The following is a 22,750-nucleotide window of genomic DNA, read 5'->3' as shown; positions in this document are numbered from 1 at the left end:
AAAAACAAAGGAAACGTGGACAAGCACATAGCACCATGGACCTTCTATAGAAATCATTCATGTCTCCAGGGTGGAAATTCTCTTCATTTGAAAAGAAACACAATTAAAGAGAATTGTCTATACAAATTTGCACAGGGTGTAAAAATTAATGAAAATGTTCTTGACTATGTCAACTCCAAGATTTATAGAAACTTAATTCCAGCTCACCCAGTTGCTCTATGCTCATCCACCTGGGGCTCAGACACCGGCCTCGCTCTGGCCTCACTTCAAGGAAAATAGAAAAAACTGGAGTCCGGCTCAACAGGACAGGATTTTCCTTTTCTTTTGTATGCACTATATTTTCTTTTGAAAAATAAAAAGAAAAGGAAAATCCAGTCTTGCTGAGCCGGACTCCAATTTTTTCTAACTCCAAGATTTGCTGTCATTCAGTTTATATGTCATGTTCACTGTTCACCTTTGTGGATCCTACAATTTCAATTGCTGACGGGATACGGTACAGTATTAAAGCATATTTTGCCTGTTTCTAAAGATTTATTAAACTTCAAGCTACAAATAAAGAATGAACAAAGGAGAATCATGATAAAAATGCCTAAACTGAATATTGCATTAATCAGATCTGATAATTCATCCCTTTTTGAATATTCTATTTGTCAGGATTAAGAAAGCATCTTACATGTCGATTGACAATAGTTTCCTGCATCTAAAAAAAGACACATAAATTACAAGATCATGAAATAGCAGTTGCATCGTTAGAGAGTTGTTCAGGAAAAAATTTCTTCAATGGGGAATTATTTTTCAGCGCTGGGTTTGCTTTGATTTTCATTGTCTTCTGCATGTATCTGAAGAACTTCTGCAGTACCAATGCGCTCTGAAAAAGATTGTGTAAAATCAATGGAGTTCATCAGTGGCCCATACTTATCACAAAACATGTTGGTTTGGTGCTCCTCCTTTTATATTTATGTCTAGAACTTGCAGGTTAGCTCCCTTTTAGGGAATGATGCTAAACTGTAATACTAGACACCTCCACATACTTAGATCTTTGTCAAATGACAGCTATCTTGGTTCACCTAGATACAGAGGATATAAAAGGTCTACACATGCCTGCCAAATACTATGTTTTTGTCACGTAAAAATATAACTAGAAGAATCATTTCAGAACTGTTGGCAGTGGATTAATTTCTATACTGTCCAGCCATTCCACAGTGAATATATGTTAATTTAGGAACAAAGATACCACAGCTTACAACTGGTATTTCTTATAGCTTAGGATCTTAGCCTCATCAGATCTTTGTCTCATCAGACTCCAAAATACTTTCCCACATGCTTTAGGCAGACTTGATGTAGGTTTTGGTAAATCATAGCCAGGCTGGGATTTGTATATACACACATTTTTGATGAATGTCAAGATCTTGGTAATTCAGAAATAAAAACTGGAAACAATCCAAATGTAAGTGGTTTATCTGTAAAGGAGTTTCAAAGTTTTACAACTTCTTCATCAAGGTCATGGTTTTTCCTGATGAAGAAGTTGTAAAACTTTGAAACACATTGATGAATAAACCATTTACATTTGGATTCTACATCTCTTCATTCTTCTTCAGTGCAGCACAGATTAACCCATTTGTTTCCAGTTTTTATCATCTGAATCTCCTTGTGGATCTGCAGCAGCCTTAACCCCTTATTGACAGAGCCATTTTGGTACTTAATGACCGAGCCAATTTTTACAATTCTGACCACTGTCACTTTATGAGGTTATAACTCTGGAACGCTGTAACGGATCCCGCTGATTCAGAGAATGTTTTTTCGTGACATATTATACTTCATGTTAGTGGTAACATTTCTTCGATATTACTTGTGATTATTTATGAAAAAAACAGAAATATGGCAAAAAAATTTAAAATTTTGCAATTTTCAAACTTTGTATTTTTATGCCCTTAAATCAGAGAGATATGTCACAAAAAATAGTTAATAAATAACATTTCCCACATGTCTACTTTACATCAGCACAATTTTGGAAACAATTTTTTTTTGTTAGGGAGTTATAAGGGTTAAAAGTTGACCAGCAATTTCTCATTTTTACAACACCATTTTTTTTTTAGGGACCACATCACATTTGAAGTCATTTTGAGGGGTCTATATGATAGAAAATAACCAAGTGTGACAACATTCTAAAACCTGCACCCCTCAAGGTGCTCAAAACTACATTCAAGAAGTTTATTAACCCTTTACGTGCTTCACAGGAAGTGAAACAATGTGGAAGGAAAAAATGAACATTTAACTTTTTTTTGCAAACATTTTACTTCAGAACCATTTTTTTTTATTTTCACAAGTGTAAAAACAGAAATGTAACCATAAATTTTGTTGTGCAATTTCTCCTGAATATGCCAATACCCCACATGTGGAGGTAAACCACTGTTTGGGTGCACCGCAGAGCTTGGAAGAGAAGGAGCGCCGTTTGACTTTTTCAAGGCAGAATTGGCTGGAATTGAGATCAGACGCCGTGTCACGTTTAGAGAGCCCCTGATATACCTAAACAGTGGAAACACTCCACAAGTGACACCATTTTGGAAACTAGACCCCTTAAGGAACATATCTAGATGTGTGGGGAACACTTTAAACCCCAAGGTGCTTCATGGAAGTTTATAACGTAGAGCCGTGAAAATAAAAAATCGCATTTTTTTCTACAAAAATGATCTTTTTGCCCCCAAATTTTTATTTTCACAAGGGTAACAGGAGAAATTAGACCACAAAAGTTGTTTTGCAATTTCTCCTGAGTGTGTCGATACCCCATATGTGGGGGTAAACCACTGTTTGAGCGCACCTCAAAGCTTGGAAGAGAAGGAGTGCCGTTTTACTTTTTCAATGTAGAATTGGCTGGAATTGAGATCGGACGCCATGTCACGTTTGGAGAGCCCCTGATGTGCCTAAACAGTAGAAACCCCCAAGTGACCCCATTTTGGAAACTAGACCCCATAAGGAACTTATCTAGATGTGTGCTGAGCACTTTAAACCCAAAGTGCTTCACAGAAATTTATAAAGTAGAGCCGTGAAAATAAAAAATTCTTTCTTTTTCCTCAAAAATGATTTTTTAGCCTGCAATTTTTTATTTTCTCAAGGGTATCAGGAGACATTGGACCGCAAAATCTGTTGACCAGTTTGTCCTGAGTATGCTGATACCCCATATGTGGGGGGGGGCTCTGATTGGGCACCCATCGGGGCTCGGAAGGGAAGGAGCGCTGCTTGGAATGCAGATTTGATGGCATGGTCTGCGGGCGTCATGTTGCATTTGCAGAGTTCCTGATGTACCTAAACAGTAGAAACCCCCCACAAGTGACCCCATTTTGGAAACTAGACCCCCCCCAAAGAGCTTATCTAGATGTGTGGTGAGCACTATGAACACCCAACTGCTTCACAGAAGTTTATAATGTAGAGCCATGAAAATAAAAAAAATCATATTTTTTCCACAAAAATGATCTTTTCACCCCCAAATTTTTACTTTCACAAGGGTAACAGGAGAAATTGGACCCCAAAACTTATTGTGCAATTTATGCTGAGTAGGCTAATACCCCACATGTGGGGGGGACCACTGTTTGGGCGCATGGCAGAGCTCGGAAGGGAAGGAGCGCCGTTTTGGAATGCAGACTTTGATAGAATGGTCTGCGGGCATTATGTTGCGTTTGCAGAGCCCCTGATGTACCTAAACAGTAGAAACCCCCCACAAGTGACCCCATTTTGGAAACTAAATCCCCCAAGGAACTTATGTAGATGTGTGGTGAGAACTTTGAATGCCCAAGTGCTTCACAGAAGTTTATAATGCAGGGTCGTGAAAATATAAAATATTTTTTTTCCACAAAAAAGATTTTTTAGCCCTCAAGATTTTATTTTCACAAGGGTAACAAGAGAAATTGGACCCCAAAAGTTGTTGTCCAATTTGTCCTGAGTATGCCAGTACCCCATGTGTGGGAGGGACCACTGTTTGGGCGCACGGCAGAGCTCGGAAGGGAAGGAGCGCCGTTTTGGAATGCAGACTTTGATAGAATGGTCTGCGGGTGTTATGTTGCATTTGCAGAGCCCGTGGGGGTAAACCACTGTTTTGGTGCATGGCAGAGCTCAGAAGGGAGGGAGCACCATTTGACTTTTTAAGCGCATAATTGGCTTTCATGTTTGGAGACTCCCTGATGTACCTAAACAGTGGAAACCCCCCAATTCTAACTCCAACCCTAACCCCAACACACCCCTAACCCTAATCCCAACCCCATCCATAATCCTAATCACAACCCTAACGATAATCACAACCCTAACCCCAAAACAACCCTAATCTCAACCCTAACCATAACCCTAATCAAAATGTAACTTTTTTTGTATGTCGCGTCCACCATTTCCGACCGCGCATGTGCAGCCGTAACTCCGTCCCCTCCCCCCAGGACATAAACTGGGCAGCGGATGCATTGAAAAACTGCATCCGCTGCCCACGTTGTGCACAATTTTTACAACGTGCGTTGGTACGTTGGGCCGACGCATTGCGACGGCCCCATACCGACGCAAGTGTGAAAGAAGCCTAACCCTAGCCCTAACCCTAGCCCTAACCCTAAATTTAGCCCCAACTCCTCTATCTGCCGGCTGGCAGATCATGGCGGGTGCACTGCGCATGCACCCGCCATTTTCTTACCGGATGAAGAAGCCGGCGGGCAGGAGGGGATGCAGGAGGACCCAGGGACACCGGTAAGTATAACAGGGTCCCTGAATCCCCCTATTTCTCTGTCCTCTGATGTGCGATCACATCAGAGGACAGAGAATCACACATCGCTTTTTTTTTGCGGCCGCCGGTAAACAGTTAATTACCGGCGATCGCAAAACAGGGGTCGGTAAAAACCGACCCCGATCATGTTTTTGGGGTCTCGGCTACCCCCGGCAGCCGAGACCCCAAAGGTCTTCCTGGTGCCGGCCGGCGGGCGCACTGCGCATGCGCCCGCCATTTTTTGGCCGAAACAAGATGGCGGCGCCCATCGGGAGCCACAAGGAGCACCGGGGGAGACAGGTGAGTATCGGGGGGTGATCGGGGACCCCATTTCTCTGTCCTCTAATGTGCGATCACATCGGAGGACAGAGAAATTAAATGGGAAATCGCGTTTTTTGGGGGTTTTTTTGCGACCGCCGGTAAACGGTTAATTACCGGCGATCGCAACCCGGGGGTCGGTAAAAAAACCCCGAATCATGTTCTCTGGGGTCTCCGCTACCCCTGGGAAACCGAGACCCCAGAGATAATCCGACTCTGGGGGGCGCTATTCACTTTTTCCACAGCGCCGTTAATTAACGGCGCTGTGGTTTAAGTACCCTTAACTGCCGCCGTTAAAAGGCGTATCGGCGGTCGTTAAGGGGTTAAACTCTATCAGTAGTTGTGTACACACAACCAAACCAGGTGAGAACCACTGGGTATGTTCTCTTTATAATTTTAACAAAGATAAGACCAAATTTGCACTTTTTATCCTTTCCAGTTTTCTTCGCTTCACTAAGGCCATGTGCACACGTTCAGGATTTTTAACGTTTTTTTCGCGTTTTTTCGCTATAAAAACGTGATAAAAACGCGAAAAAAACGCTAACATATGCCTCCTATTATTTACAGTGTATTCCGCATTTTTTGTGCAAATGTTGCGATTTTTTCCGCGAAAAAATCGCATCGCGGAAAAAAAAGCAACATGTTCATTAAAAATGCGGAATTGCGGGGATTCCGCACACCTAGGAGTCCATTGATCTGCTTACTTCCCGCACGGGGCTGTGCACACCATGCGGGAAGTAAGCAGATTATGTGCGGTTGGTACCCAGGGTGGAAGAGAGGAGACTCTCCTCCACGGACTGGGCACCATATAATTGGTCAAAAATAAAAGAATTAAAATAAAAAATAGTCCTATACTCACCCTCGATGTCTTCCCGCCTCACCGCTGCATGCTGCCGCTTCGGTTCCTATAGCTGCTGTGCGGTGAAGGACCTGTGATGACGTCACTGTCTTGTGATTGGTCGTGAGCGGTCATGTGACCGCTCACGTGACCGCTCACATGACCGCGACGTCATAGAAGGTCCTGCGCGCACACACCAGCTATAGGAAGAGGAACGGACGCCGCTGAGGAGATGTCTGGGTGAGTATAACCATTTTTTTTATTTTTTTTATTATTTTTAAACATTCTATCTTTTACTATAGATGCTGCATAGGCTGCATCTATAGTAAAAAGTTGGTCACACTTGTCAAACAGTATGTTTGACAAGTGTGACCAACCTGTCAGTCAGTTTTCCAAGCAATGCTACAGATCGCTTGGAAAACTTTAGCATTCTGCAAGCTAATTACGCTTGCAGAATGCTAAAAAACCGCAAAAAAAACGGAAAAAAAACGCAAAAAAAAAAATGCGGATTTCTTGCAGAAAATTTCCGGTTTTCTTCAGGAAATTTCTGCAAGAAATCCGGACGTGTGCACATACCCTAAAAGTTCTTGACAATGTCACTGCTGTGCCAAATGTAAGTCACTTTTTGTTGAGAGTCTTCACTGTGTCCCATGATAAAATGCCTTGGGAATGTTTTTGTAACCTTCTCCTGACTGATACCTTTCCACAATGAGATTCCTTTGGTGTGTTGTAATATGTTTAACAATCCTTATGCAGATCAATATTTGGCCTGTAGTCATATAAACAAACATGGATTTCTCTGGAATAAGACATTGAATTGCAAATTTCTTTTTTTTTTCAGCTTCCTATGACCTACATGCCCATGTAGACAGCTTAGGAGGTTTGATCCTTCTGACAGATTCCCCTTTCATATGAGTTTAGACGTGATTGCCTAATTTTGATCACAAACGCATCCACAATTATAACAGCATGTTCACACTTATGCAGCCACATTATTTTAATTTTGTTTTTCTTTTCCATCTCAAAATTTTCAATTTTTCAATTGAATTGCCACTGATTACAGGATAGAATAAAGATGGAAAAAGTTCTGAAATTAATTTTTTGGAGCATGATTTTTTTACATGACAAAAACCATGCATTTAAAACAGAGAGGTGTAGACTTTTTTCTATCCACTGTACATCATCACTGTAAATGGTAGAATAGACAAGCCTAACAGCTCATACATTTATATTTGAAATACAGTGAAAATAAATCATGATTTATGGTTGGTTACCTGGCTTATCTTCTTCGGGAACAGGCTCTGGTCTCTGCTTGTGACTGGACCTAATACACAAAAGAAATGAGTTGTTTGTGTGATCACACATGACTACTTAATGGGTATAAACACTTTTTGCATGCATGACATTTTCTCTGTAGATTGTTAGGATCAATGACAGGATGAGTTGATCAAGCTTTTCTGTGTCCAGTATAAATTGCAGAAGAAAGGGCAAGTAATGGCATTGGGTGTGTTTTCCATCGTTACCCATAGGAAGATGTTACGGTACTTGTTACAGTGGTCACTTATCACATAGCAAAAATCCAGTGAACTGATCCTATGAGAACTGTTACACCCTAATTTGTCATGGTGCTTATGCCAGAAGTCTGCTGTAAAGCACCTTAAAAAGTTGCCAAAACTTGAGGTGACTTTGGCGTTTTCACTCTTGTTTTGGCCAGCTCCACCAAAATGGGATAAGTTTGGGAAAGATATGGCATGATGCCAGAGCTTGTGTAATCCACAACGAGCCATGGCATGCCTTGCATTAGAAATATTACTTCGGTCTCTGGTTGGGGTAAGATTTGTGGCGAAGTGAACTCCTCCTAATGAATCAGATGCCTCTGACCTCAACATGCCCCCTCATGAACATAGGCGTGACCAACACAGGTATTGATGAATCAGGGCCTTAGTGAAATTTGTAAGACAAAGCTTGTACCTGTTGAGATTTTTTCTCTGTAGGAACTCATCCTTCGTTAACAGACCTGTGTTGTTCGGGGTGTACAGTGTTTCCCCCACAGATTCATGTTGCATATTGGCAGTAGCTGTCTGGATCATATTCATGACGAGGTCTTTTTCTGCAAGAAATTATGAAAGCATGAAAATTGGCAACTCATCTGTCTACTATTGAAGGGTTATTCCCATCTTCTTAGATGACTAATATTTCACAGTGCTTGTAAAAACAAGCAACTTAACAATTTACTGGGCATTACAATTTCCCCTTGTTTTCAATAATAAGAGATTTTTCTTTAATTGTTTACAGGATTATGTACGCAGTGTTGGCCATACATGTGCAGTGCTTACAAGCTCTTTCTAAAAGAGCTTGACTGTTAGATCCAGAGCCACTGTGCATCTGATGCTGCCTCATATCTGTCTAAACTGTTTATCCAGCAGGAGTGCATGTCCTCCAGCAACCAGGAAGCCGGGGGGCCAAGGAGCGGTATGATCCTGAACTAAGAGGATGAGGATAACCTTGAAATCAACGTCAACCTTGAATGTTTCAAAACACTAAGTCAATATTTTGATCATATTTCTTATAGTTTTATTTATTCTTATATTTATTATAACTCATCACATCACTGCATCCGGTGTAGAGAGAACTGCAAGGTAATGAAGGTGTAATATGCTATATAAAGGGTGGACTATTTATACATATAAATATATCAGAAAAAAACAAAAACGAAAATATATAATGTGGGCTCCAAAACAGTATAAACCAGAACAGAACAAACCCCTAAGAAAAAACTTGTAATAATAAATGTCTAAAATCATATCCATATTAGAAACATTCTCATAGTTGAAAAGTTAAATATACATAATGAAGGGTATACACAGGAAAGCAACAAGTAAGACTCGCCGACCCTAATAAGCCCAGTGAATAGAGGATTGGGCACAAATCATGAAGACTCTTGTTTTGGGATAAGTAATACCTCTGGGATTCTATATACAGTACATGGTTGGCTATTTCACTAACTTTGCTGGGGTGCATCCCAGTAAATTATATTGAGAACTATATGTTTTAATATTGTGTATATATATATATATATATATGCACCTTAGGCTTTATTTCATATTTTTCTTGGAGGAAATTCATGCATTTTGTAATGGATGATTATGTTTTTTTTTTGTTTCCTACATACTGTATGGCCATCACTTGAATTTGAGATTCCCAGAAGGGCGATTATATATATATATATATATATATATATATATATATATATATATATATATATATATATATATATATACACACACATATATATATATATATATATATATATATATATATATCTTGTGTATATGAACTATATAGCATAGGTATTACTAGAGTTTCCAGGGATTGCCGTCGTTGAGCGGAGACGCCATGTCGATTAGTTAGGGTGCCAACCTCCGTGGTCAGGGAGACTAACAGTTTCACATGGCTTATTAGAGTCGGCTAGCCTTACTTGTTTTTCTTTCCTGTGTATACCCTTTATTATGTATATTTAACTTTTAAACTATGAGAGTGGTTTTAATATGGATATGGTTTTAGACATTTATTATTAAAAGTTATTTCTTAGGGGTTTGTTCTGTTTGGTTTATATTATACAACACTAGCCATGTAAAAGTTAAAAGAATAAGACAAATCTTAGCATGCATGTTAATTTTAATTATGATACATTGGCTCACATTTAGTATTGGTGTACGTCAGAATTCTGGCATAACTTGGAGCTTCTTTTTGATGCAAATCAATTTTAGCACCAATTCATCACAAATTTTCACCAGCTTCAATATTGGGTTGGGACCATTTTTAGGGGTAAATTAATAGTCTAAATTAAGCCAAGTAATAGAAACTATTTACCCTCTCACGAGACAGCTCTATCAGACAATGTGCCCACCTATGATAAATTTGGCACATTTCTCGACTACCTAGACTAAAGGTACCGTCACACTACGACGATCCGTGATGTTGCAGCGTCCTGGTTAGCGATCTCGTTGTGTTTGACACGCAGCAGCGATCTGGATCCCGCTGTGATATCGCTGGTCGGAGCTAGAAGTCCAGAACTTTATTTTGTCGCTGGTCACCCGCTGTCATCGCTGGATCGGTGTGTGTGACACCGATCCAGCGATGTGTTCACTTGTAACCAGGGTAAATATCAGGTTACTAAGCGCAGGGCCGCGCTTAGTAACCCGATATTTACCCTGGTTACCATTGTAAAAGTAAAAAAAAAACACTACATACTCACCTTCTGATGTCTGTCACGTCCCCCGCCGGCGGCTAACCTGCACTGAATGTGTCAGCTCTGGCCGGCCGTAAAGCAGAGCACAGCGGTGACATCACTGCTGCTGCCGGCGCTGACACATTCAGTCAGTGCAGGAAGTTCTCGGCAGCAGCGCGTAACCCTGTGGACGCCGGGGGACGTGACAGACATCAGAATGTGAGTATGTAGTGTTTTTTTTTTACTTTTACAATGGTAACCAGGGTAAATATCGGGTTACTAAGCGTGGCCCTGCACTTAGTAACCCGATGTTTACCCTGGTTACCCGGGTGCTGCAGGGGGACTTCGGCATCGTTGAAGACAGTTTCAACGATGCCGAAGTCGTTCCCCTGATCGTTGGTCACTGGAGAGAGCTGTCTGTGTGACAGCTCCCCAGCGGCCACACAACGACTTACCAATGATCGCATCGCTGGTCGTGATCGTTGGTAAGTCGTTTAGTGTAACGGTACCTTAAGTTTAGTCTATCTTTATGAGTATTTTAGTAAATATGGGTCATTATTTCCTAATAACCAGTAAAGGTTTAAAGTTTACAAGGTTGTGCCATCTAAGAATCGTACCCAAAGAAAAAATTGTGCAGTTTTCACAGATATATATATATATATATATAAACAGCTGGGAGGGAGGTTAGAGGGGGCAGTATGAGGAGGATGAGGATAACCCTTAAAGTAACTGCAACCTTGGATGCCTCATAACCTTAAGGAAATATTATCAGATAATCCAATATAACAATGTACAACTGTTAGACCACAATATTAGTGAGTTTTTTCCATTCTATGGCAGAAAAGTGGAAGTTAGTAGACCAACACATTGCTTTCATTTTGGCATAAGCAATCTTTATAGTCTCTAAGGTGGAATGCTGCACTAAACCTGATACTTAATTTTTACTAATAGAGCATTGTTATTCTACTGAAAAATACATGCAATAATATAATAATAACAAGACTTTTTTTGTCATTGAACAAATAAAAAAGTAGTTTTACTATTAATTCTCTTGTGATTGCTCTTACCCCTCTGGCCAGCTGACAAGAGCCACTGTTGGATGGCTGACAGAGAATCAGTTTGTAGAATCTGGCAAAGCAACTCCAATATCTATTAACAGAAAAGAGCCGTGTTACAATCCTCGGTCACTGTGACCTGTTTATCATCGGAAATACTGACGATTGATCCAATTTTGGGGACATAGCTTCAATAGATCATCTCTTTTGGTTTAATATTCAGATGAGTAACCGGAAAATTTAGGGTCATGCAAAGCCACAAGAACTTTGGACCATATATGATCTACATCTAAAATCAACAGGGCTCCATTATCTTACAGATTAGTAAAATGCTGACATATCAAATGACATTTGTCTCTTTTTGTATTTCTTAGAACTTGCCATAAGTTCTTGATCTTGTAAATTAGCACTTGTATTCTTTTCTTTGGCAATACTGTTTCTTTTTGACTTTCGTGATGCCTGCCGTGTCATAGCTCTTGCAGATGCAGGTATGATACGTCCAGTTTCTGCAGAGTACTGCGTAGATCTTCGTGGCTCTTCTACCTAAGCAATTAATTTTAAATTAACATTTTTTGGCAACGTATTCTATTCATCTTTTTGCACATTTTTTATGCAGGATGCAAGACAAGGCCTTCAGTGATGGCTGGGAAATGTGGGGTATCTGGCCTGTGGGTGCACATATGTTATTATCAGCCCAAGACCAGGAAAAAGTATTTTGGTGCCCTAGGCAGATGAAGCCAATGGTGCTCCCCCAAAGCAAAGGAATGGCTCAGAGACTAAGGTAACAGGACCCCTAATGCACATCCCCATTCCCTTACGATGGGTTATGCAGCAAACTGTAATGACCATTTCAACTAGATTTGTTACCTTTTTTGCAAAAAAAATGTAATCAAAAGGAAAAAAATGTGGTGCTCTTAACAGGCAGTGCAAGTTCAAAGTTAGATACAGAATCAATAATTTTAAATATTAATTATTTTAAATTTAGAACCCAAGGTTAGTTATGGAAACTAATAAAGGGTAACTATAATCAGGGCTTTTTAGTTACAATTAAGGTGTCCAGCATTTGGCAAATACCCTAATGGAAAATAAATAGACCTCCATTATAAATAAATTGATAAGTCTGATGGTTTTTGAGTTTGTCATGCAAGAAATACAGCTTTGGCAAAACTGATGATGGTTCTGGCGATGTATTCCAGTTCTGGTGACATATTCATATAGTGATGGTTCTTCTGGTGATGTATTCAACAGCAGAACCATCATCAGTACATGAATACATGTCAAAATCTCATCATCAGTACATAATTAGAGCATCAGAGCCATTAATAGTATAGGAATATGGCACCAGAAACATCATCAGTAAACATATGCATCATCACAACAACCATCAGTACATGAATTTCACCAGAACCACCATCAATACATTAATGTGTCACCAGAACCACAATCAGTACATGAATGCATCATCACCATGCAAACCCCTCTCCATATTGTGCCTCCATTTCAGGCTGTCCCCTCTCCTTACCCATTCTGTGCCCCTTTTCACACTATGTCCTCATACTGTCCACCATGCTACCCTCTTCAAACTGTGACCCCTCCTCACACTGTCCCCCTACACAGTATGATAGTCACCATAGCTGCCCATATGATATGATTTCCACAACAACCCCCCAAAATATAAAATGGTCACCACCACAACCTCCCCATATATAGTATGATGTCACATACCTCACGTATACTACAGTTGTGCTAAAAAGTTTACATATCCCTGCAGAATTTTTGCTTTCTTGGCCTTTTTTCAGAGAATATGAATGATAACATGGTTTGTGGTTGGGTGAATCATAATGACAACCCAAAACATCCAAATGACCCTGATCAAAAGTTTACATACCCTGGTGATTTTGGCCTGATAACATGCACAGAAGTTGATACAAATGGGTTTGACTGGCTACTAAAGGTAACATCCTCACCTGTGACCTGTTTGATTGTAATCAGTGTGTGTGCATAAAAGCTGAGTGAGTTTCTAGAATCCAGACAGACTCTTGCATCTTTCATCCAGCCACTGATATTTCTGGATTGTGAGTCATGGGAAAAGCAAAAGAATTGTCAACGGATCTATGGTTAAGGTAGTTGAACTGTATAAAACAGGAAAGGGATACAAAAAGATATCCGTGAATTGATAATGCCATTCAGCAGCATTTAAACTGTGATCAACAAATGGAAAATCAGGGGCTCTGTTAAAAGAAAACCACGCTCAGGTAGACCAACAAAAATGTTGTCGACAACTGCCAGGAAAATTGTTAAGGATGCAAAGAAAAACCCACAAGTAACATCAGCTGAAATACTGGACTCTCTGAAAACTAGCGGTGTGGCTGTTTCAAGATGCACTATAAGGAGCCACTTGAAGAAAAATGGGCTGCATGGTCGAGTCGCCAGAAGAAAGCCATTACTGTGCAAATGCCACAAAGTATCTCACCTACAATACACAAAACAGCACAGAGACAAGTATCAAAACTTCCAGAACAAGGTAATTTGGAGTGATGAGACTAATATTGAACTTGGCCACAACCATAAACATTACATTTGGAGAGAGGTCGACAAAGCCTATGATGAAAGGAACACCATTAGTACTGTAAAGCATGGAGGTAATCACCAATGTTTTGGGAATGTGTGAGCTACAAAGGCACAGGAAACTTGGTCAAAGTTGAAGGAAAGATGAATGCAGCACATTATCAGCAAATACTGGACACAAATTTACAATCATCAGCCCAGACGCTGCTCATGGGACGTACTTGAATGTTCAAACATGAAAACGATCCAAAACACAAGGCCAAGTCGACCTGTCATTGGCTACAGCAGAACAAAGTGAAGGTTCTGGAGTGGCCACCTCAGCCTCCTGACCTCAATATCATTGAGACACTTTTGGGAGATCTCAACTGCGCAGTTCATGCTAGACAGCCCATTAATTTACAGGAACTGGAGACTTTTTGCCAAGAAGAGTGGGCAGCTTTACCATCTGAGAAAATAAAGAACATCATCCACAACTAACACAAAAGACTTCAAGCTGTCATTGATGTTAGAGGGGGCAATACACGGTATGTAAACTTTTGATCAGGGTCATTTGGATGTTTTGGGTTGTCATTATGATTTAAAAAGAGAAAACACAGTAGATTGACAATAAATGGCTTCACCCAACCACTAACCATGAGTGGAGAAAAAGATTTGGTGCTATCATTCATATTCTAAGAAAAAAGGCCAAGAAAGCAAAATTTCTGGCATGGTATGTAAACTTTTGAGTACAACGGTATGATGGTCCCCACAGCATCTCATACCATATTATAGCCCACAAACAACACCCCAAACAGTAAAATAGTATGATATTCACCACAGCCCCCTATCCAGTATAGACACCACAGTTCCCAGAATAATGACTTCCACAGCCTCATATACAGTATGATCACTACAGCTACTCATATATTTTGCTGTTCCTCCTTCACAGCCTCTCATTTCATGGCCAAAATGCATATCTCCTCATTTCATGGCTCCTACACAGTTCCTCATTTCTTGGCCCCCTGCACTGCCTCTCATTTCATGCCCTCCTGTACAGCCCTCATTTTATGCCCTGCACAGCCCCTCATTTTATTCTCTTCCTCTGTACAGCCCCTCAGTTTAGTCCCCGTATCTGTAAAGACCCTCATTTTATTCCCCTCATCAGCACAGCCCCTCCCCTCATTTTATGCCCCCTGCACAGTAATATAAGAATTAAAATAAAGCTCATACATAATCCCGGCTCCTGTCCTACGTCTCGTCTTCTATGAAATGCAGCAGTGGATGCTGGATGGCGCTGAAAATTTGACTCCATCAGGCCGCCCGACGGTCCCTTCGTGTGCCTTCTCCAGCAAGACACAGGTCGGAAATGGCCTGCATCTTGCTGGCGAGCCCGTCGGAGCAGGGCAGATGACAGTACCTCTGCTCCTGTCTCGGGCGTCACACACAGCAATTATATTCATGTCTAACAGACGCTAATACATATGAGTGTGGGGAGGGCACGATGGCCGGGCACAGGCTGAGAGAGGGGTGAGTGGTATCAGTGATGGACACTGCCGTCACTGTGCTGAATGTCTGCAGCAGGAAGATGCGGAGTAACTGCAGACATTAAGCAATGCAAGCAATCTTTTTTAAAGTGCGCCCCACCTCAGGTAGGCAGGAGATGGTGCCCCAGGCAGGTGCCCTGGGGAGGGCACACTGCTACACAGACCCAGCCATCTGGTCAGATATACACTTGCCAATATACTATGGATATTTTCTATGCGTGTGCAATAAAAGCTTTTGTTTATCTGTGATTAGGCCTATTGGGAATGTGCAATACTATTAGGGTTTATTTATATTTGAACACTCTATACACCCTGTTAGCCCGTGTGCCCATATCTTGCAATGCATGTTTTTGGCGGCTCCTTCCCTGTTCTCCAGGTACCCCTAATGATTAATAAAGATTTTTTTGTAACTTTATACAATGATGTTTGGGAATTTTGATAGTTGTTTCTTTGTCTGTATAGTGTAGGTGCCTATCATGCCTACTGCTCATTCCGACCCTCTGGCAGCTCACCTGATGTAATAGTAGGAGTGTTGGTAATAGGCTGTTATACGGACAGATGTGCATCTCACATAATGGTGTGAATGGCACCCTATGCAAGCCTTTGTGCATTTTGAATACTAGGCAGCCACCCCATAGACATTTGTTGGGTTAGTAAGTGGTTGTCTTATTAGTATTTTGCGCCTTGGTTGCCCCCCCGCCCCTAATATAATATATATTATGGCTGTGCATCTTTTTACATATACTTGAGTGGGTAGACTGAAACCCAAGCTATAGTGATCGATGAGAGGAACAAGCTGCCCCGAGAGGTGGTGAGTTCTTCTTCAATGGATGTCTTCAAACAGAGGCTGGACAGACATCTGTCTGAGATGGTTTAGTGACTCCTGCATTGAGCATGGGGTTGGACACGATGACCATGGAGGTTTCTACCAACTCTAACATTCTATGATTCTATGAAACCTAAAAGTCTTTGAGTCTGATTGCAGTTGCAAAAGCTTTTATCTAATGTGGGCCTTCTTGGAATGGGTTCCATAAACGTGTTCATCTATTTAATGTCAAAGTCAGGCACAACTGATGACAATTTCTATGTGTGCCCCTTCCAGCACTCCAATAAAACACTTGACTTTTCAAGGAGTCAGATGAAAAAAACATTCAGCACAACAACTGATGCACCAGGTGTCATGATTCCAAGGAAAATAAGTTGTAGCATCAGCTTCTCTCCAGTATGAAGGCTGACAATTAATTTCATAAAATGACACGTTTATAACTTGTTGTCTAAGTTAATCAACAAGACGCATATGAGCAGCACTGGAGACAGATTTAGTAAGTATTATATAGTACAGGCCAAAAGTTTGGACACATCTGTTTCTGCCGTGATTTTCCTTATTTTTATTTGAATGTATACATTGTAAATTCAGACAGAAGGCAGCAAAACCACAAATGAGCACACATGTAAACATGGAGTAAAGAAATTCTTGTGAAAAAAACTAGAATATTTGATAAACCTTAGATTCCTAAATGTACCCTCCTTGTAACTCTGATGACAGCTTTATACACACCCTTGGCATTCTTTCAAGCAGCTTCAGCAGGTAGTCACCTGGAACAACTTTCCAACAAACTTCAAGGAGTTTGCAAAGGTGCTGAGCATTTGTTGTCTGCTTTACCTTAACTTCACATCCAACACATCCCAAACCATCTCTGAAGGTGCAAGTCATGTCATCTGATGTAACAGTCTATCCCTCTCCTTCTCAGGCTATGTGCACATGCTGCGGATTACTCTGCAAATTTTTCCGCATTGATTTTGGTAAATCCGCAGGTAATCCGCACTACGGATTTCCTGCGGAATTACCGCGGATTTACCGCGTTTTTTTGCGGATTTTATGCGTATTTCATCTGCGGTTTTACACCTGCGGATTCCTATTATGGAGCAGGTGTAAACCGCTGCGGAATCCGCACAAAGAATTGACATGCTGTGAAATAAAAAACGCTACGTTTCCGCGTGTTTTTTTCCGCAGCATGTGCAATGCGGATTTTGTTGTCCATAGGTTTACATGGTACTGTAAACGCATGGAAAACTGCTGTGAATCTGCAGCGGCCAATCTGCTGCGGATCCGCGGCAAAATCTGCAGCATGTGCGCATACCCTTAGTCACCTAGCCCTTACATAATCTGGAGGTGCTTAAGGTCATTGAAGGAAGCAACACAAATCAGGGGCGGACATACCGCATGTGCAGCCGGTGCGGCTGCACAGGGGCCCGGAGGTGGAGGGGGGCCCCGGCAGGATGGCTAATAATGATGGCAATCTGGCCAGTTTATCTGGCTCCGAGGCTCCGGAGGGCCCCTGGCCAGATTGCCCTCATGTGCTGCGGGCAGGGAGCCATCCATTCCTGCGCGTCCTGTCTCTCACACTGCAGCGTGTCCAGGCGCTGCTGGGCCAGAGAGGAAGCTGCCGGTGACTGTGATCCAAGGAGAGATAGGCGTGTGTGTGTCATTGTATCCGCGGAGTGCAGGGGGGCTTGACTTCATGATTCTGCAGACTTCTTCCTGTACAACTTCACTTCAACTCAGACAATACTCCTGCTCTGCATGTGCTGAAGCCAATCAAAGGACGGTGAAGTAGGAGAATGTGCTGGGGGAGGTCAGGAGAAAAGGGGGCTCCTCCCTCTGCATTCACTTACTGAGCGTGCCATAAAAAAGAACGGCAAAATTGCTGCCATAGAAAAACTTTACATCCAAAGCTTTGTAGCAGTCATATCCAGCACGGCCAGGCTTTTTTTAGGAGGCGCAGCAGCTGTGGAGGAGGCTGGCAGCAGGTCCTCAAGGAGAGCTGTGTGCAGGGTCTCCAGTGCTATAGGTGCAGGGGGTCGTCCACTGTAGAGCGTCCCCCTCTGCGACCTGCTGCACTCATATGGCAGCAAAGGACCCAGAGAATAAGATGCAAAATAAATGGGATTTTACTATCTGTTCATATATCTGTCTGTCTGTATCTATCTATAATCTATATATTATCTATCATCTATCTATCTATCTATCTATCTATCATCTGTTATCTACTTATTATCTGTCTATATATTATCTACTTATTATTTATCTATTATCTATATATTTATCTATTATCTACCTATTCTCTATCTACTAGCTATTATCTATCATCTATCTATCTATTATCTATCTAAATATTATCTATCTATCCATCTATCTACCCCCAACAATGACAGCTCCTGGTGTATTTGGGATTTTGGACAATGGAGACTCACTGGACCAGCTATGAGACTCACACTAAGGCCGGGGTCACACATGCGAGAAACACGTCCGTGTCTCGCATGTGAAACCCAAGCTTTGGCGCCGGCACTTGGGAGCGGAGCTGTGCAGCTCCATGTGTTCCTATGCGGCCGCACGCTCCGCTCCACAGTGCCGGCGCCACAGCTTGGGTTTCACATGTGAGACACGGACGAGTTTCTCGCATGTGTGACCCCGGCCTTAGGGCTCATTTCCACATGCAAGTCACACGTCCGTATCCCGCATGTGGAAACCAAGCTCTGGCGCCGGCACTTGGGAGCTGAGCTGTGCAGCTCCATGTGTTCCTATGCGGCCGCACGCTCCGCTCTGGAGTGCCGGCGCCACAGCTTGGTTTGCACATGCGAGATACGGACGTGTGACTCGCATGTGGAAATGAGCCCTAAAGGCCTCTGTGCACATTAGAGAGAAGTCAACACAATTTGATCATTTTTGCAGGTCTAAGAGAGCAATAAATGTATAACCGGACCTCCCGAATCTCCCCAGAGGTGGAGAAAAGGATCAGGCTCTTTGAACGTCAACTACTGATCCTCTTTCTCTCCTGTGAGATAATCCACTATCAGTGTTGGTAATGACTAAAGGTACCTTCACACTAAACAACTTGACAACGATATCGCTAGCGATCCATGACGTTGCAGCGTCCTGGATAGCGATATCGTTGTGTTTGACACGCAGCAGCGATCAGGATCCTGCTGTGATATCGCTGGTCGGAGCTAGAAGGCCAGCACCTTATTTCGTCGCTGGATCTCCCGCAGACATCGCTGAGTCGGTGTGTGTGACACCGATCCAGCGATGTGTTCACTTGTAACCAGGGTAAACATCAGGTTACTAAGCGCAGGGCCGCGCTTAGTAACCCGATGTTTACCCTGGTTACCATTGTAAATGTAAAAAAAACAAACAGTACATACTTACATTCCGGTGTCTGTCCCCTCGCTGTCAGCTTCCCGCACTGACTGTGAGCGCCGGCCGGCCGTAAAGCACAGCAGTGACGTCACCGCTCTGCTTTACGGCCGGCCGGCGCTGAGACAGTGCAGGGAAGCTGAGGCCGGGGGACAGACACCGGAATGTAAGTATGTACTGGTTTACATTTACAATGGTAACCAGGGTAAACATCGGGTTACTAAGCGCGGCCCTGCCGATGTTTACCCTGGTTACCCGGGGACCTCGGCATCGTTGGTCGCTGGAGAGCCGTTCGTGTGACAGCTCTCCAGCGACCACACAGCGACGAAACAGCGACGCTGCAGCGATCGGCATCGTTGCCTATATCACTGCAGCGTTGCTTAATGTGACGGTACCTTAACTCCCCACTCCTATTGGAAGCCCGTACGTTCCTAGGCCAGCTGAGTGTTCGTATATATTAGAGAAACAAATGTTTGACTGATGGTAACTTAAAGGGGTATTCCAATCTCCAACATCCTATCCTAATATGTATTCCGTATAATATCAGTAGAATATAATATATTTTTTCTGATTCTCTATGTAGCTTACCCCATGTGCAGGGCATTGCAGTAGATTAGGAATCCATGGTTATGCCCACTAAACACTAACTAACTGGTATTATATGAGTAATTGTAACCATAGATATCTAAGCTACTGCAATGCCCTGCACATGGGGTAAACAACGTAGCAAAACAGAAGAACTATATTTCTAATTGGAGGTATTTGCTAATATTATTATATTACACCTACTTCTTATTGGGATAGAATCTTGGAGATTTATTCACATTTTATTAGATATAACCTGACACCTCACTTTATTTAAAAACTGAAATGAAGTCGATGCATCATCTTATCCCATGTACTAGTGGACATACCTATATCATTAATAAAACATATGATAAAGAAATCTTGTCGTCAGATTCATCCTGTACAAACCATGAACGGCAGGAATCAAACACTGGCTGAGCGATTGCAGCCAAGTATTTATTACTCTGGAATGCTGCAGCTTTTAAGAGCAAACATAGTCCAAAAAGCCAGCTGGGAACTATGCGAATAGTCCGAGGAAGTCACTGGCCGGCCTCTCTGCTAGCCCCCCTCCCGTGCCAGTTAAAAGCCAAATCTCTACCTATGGAGAAATCATAGCGAAAGAACTGTCAGTTAAAGTGATCAGCGCTGGGAATAGCCGGCAAGGGAGCACATCAGACCAATCAGCCAAGAAAGTAGTTTCTGGCTGGCTTTTTAAAGCAGTTTTACTCTCAAATATCGCAGCATTTCAAGGTATAGCTTCCAGGTTGCAATCATACAGTGTCTGACTCATGCTGCCCCTGGGCCACATGCATTTAACATCTGGATCCCTTTAACAGAATGTCCTTTCTGCATATACAGTATTTCACAGATGGTGGGGAAAAGGCAATGATAGTGGTGGTGGAAAGGACAATGATGGTCGTGGTGGAAAGGGCAATAATGGGGGTGGTGGAGGAGGAAATGATGGACGTGGTGGAAAGAGCAATGATGAGGGTGGTAGTGGAAAGGACAATCATGGTGGAAAGAGCAATAATGGGGGTGGTGGGGAAGAGGAAATGGTTGAGGTGGTAGAATGGGCAATGATTGGGGTGGTGGAATGGGCAATGATGGGGTGGTGGGGGAGAAAGCAATGATGGGGGTGGTGGGGAAGAGGACAATAATGGGATGTGGGGGGAGCAGGACAATGAGGGGTGACTGGGATTGAGATGGGAGGAAAGGGGATTTATAATGAATTTAGGAACAGGGGGAAGTGGAGGAAGATGTTATTATCGCTTATTATGTACCCAGCCCATTAGTATATAGTGTACTCACTTATATATAGCACAGTCCCTTAGTATAGTGTACTTGCTTATTATGTATAGTGCCATCCCCCAGTATATAGTGTAGTCACTTTTTATGATGCTGTCCCTGATTATATAGCTTTTTCTGCTGTTATGTACAGTGCTGTCTCTTACATAGTGTATTCTTGTTATTCACAGCTCCCTCTTTTATTACATAGTCCCCTCTCTTTTTGGATATAAAATGACTGCTGATGGAGGAGCCGGTGACCAGACGATCACTCCATCAGCTCCTCCATTAGAAAGGTAGCTTTCCCATGCTCTATCAGCCATCATTGCATTATAGAGCTAGCAAGACAGGACGGTATGTAATAAAAAACAGGGCTCTATATAATCCTATATGTAAGGGACGGTGCTGTACATAACAAGAGAGGGCACTGTATAATAAGGGACGGCAATAAACAATCAAGAAGACTGTAATATATGTTTGCGTGTGGCTATCTATATATATATACTGTGTATATGTATATATATATATACAGTATATATATATATATATATATATATATATATATATATATATATATATATATATATACGATGTAGCTTTGTCGCCATAGAAGTTGAGGGGCCCAGACACATTTCTTGCACAGGGGCCCCAAGCTGTCCGTGTCCGCCCCTGACACAAATGATGGTCACACTAAGTCAGTTTGTCTGTAAAGGATTCAGGTATAGATCCTAGTTCTCATTAGAAATGGAAACCAGTGACGCAATTGTGACAGCGCTTACACATTTGCTTATAATGCTGTCACCATATACAATTATGCCTTAACTATATGTTAACTGTCGCTTTAAGAAAGAATAGTTTTACCCAATTCTTGCAATGAAGCATAAGTAATACCTCTTGCTTTTCTGTCTTTCTGTCTGTTGTGCAGACTTTTGCTGCAAGTTCTTTCAGCTCATCCCGCCATGCTTCAGACATGGAACCTGCATTACAGGAGATTAAAGAGTGATGGATTTACCACTGTGATTCCTACTGGGCAGCTAAATGCTCTGGAAGGTCAGGTAGATTGAACCCTATTAAAAATGAACTTTTATTACAGACTGTTTACTCGATTAGTTACAAGACAATAAAATGCAGAATCAATAGAAAGAATTAATGGTGTTCTACCCCAAATTGTCTCTTATTGTCCTATTGATTCGCTCTTCTAATATGACAATTCTTTGCAATGTCAAGAGTTAAACTTTCTTAGCCTCAGTGTGGTCTCAGGTTTGCTATTTATCCCCGCTGTGTTCTGCAGACCATGTCTGTTATAGTTTTTGCCTAGTGCTGCTGTAGCTGACTCTGTTTGTTCTGATTTGTCCTGCTGCGTTGCTGTCTGAACCCGTGTCTCTGTTTTCCCCTATTCCCGTCTTGACTCTGTGTTCCCCTTCAGTGTGCTGACT

General features: G+C 42.0%; 1 protein-coding gene across 5 annotated transcripts in view; it reads right to left on the bottom strand.

The window, feature by feature from the left end:
* Positions 1-511: 511 nt before the first annotated feature.
* TBATA (thymus, brain and testes associated) overlaps positions 512-22,750 on the bottom strand; it is a 90,800-nt gene continuing 68,561 nt past the window's right edge. For all 5 annotated transcript variants that reach the window (XM_077259298.1, XM_077259300.1, XM_077259301.1 and 2 more), the window contains 6 exons: positions 22,206-22,291; positions 11,559-11,720; positions 11,190-11,271; positions 7,863-8,001; positions 7,166-7,215; positions 512-868 (listed from right to left, as the gene is read on the bottom strand). In XM_077259298.1, the coding sequence (XP_077115413.1) occupies positions 789-868; positions 7,166-7,215; positions 7,863-8,001; positions 11,190-11,271; positions 11,559-11,720; positions 22,206-22,291 (599 nt within the window). In that variant the 3' untranslated portion in view covers positions 512-788. The remainder of the gene's footprint in view (positions 869-7,165; positions 7,216-7,862; positions 8,002-11,189; positions 11,272-11,558; positions 11,721-22,205; positions 22,292-22,750) is intronic.

The sequence above is a fragment of the Ranitomeya variabilis genome, chromosome 4 (assembly GCF_051348905.1).
Source record: "Ranitomeya variabilis isolate aRanVar5 chromosome 4, aRanVar5.hap1, whole genome shotgun sequence".
In the NCBI taxonomy this organism is placed as follows: Eukaryota; Metazoa; Chordata; class Amphibia; order Anura; family Dendrobatidae; genus Ranitomeya; species Ranitomeya variabilis.
Note: the sequence above shows the minus strand (reverse complement) of the source record. Positions and strands in the feature narration are given on the sequence as shown.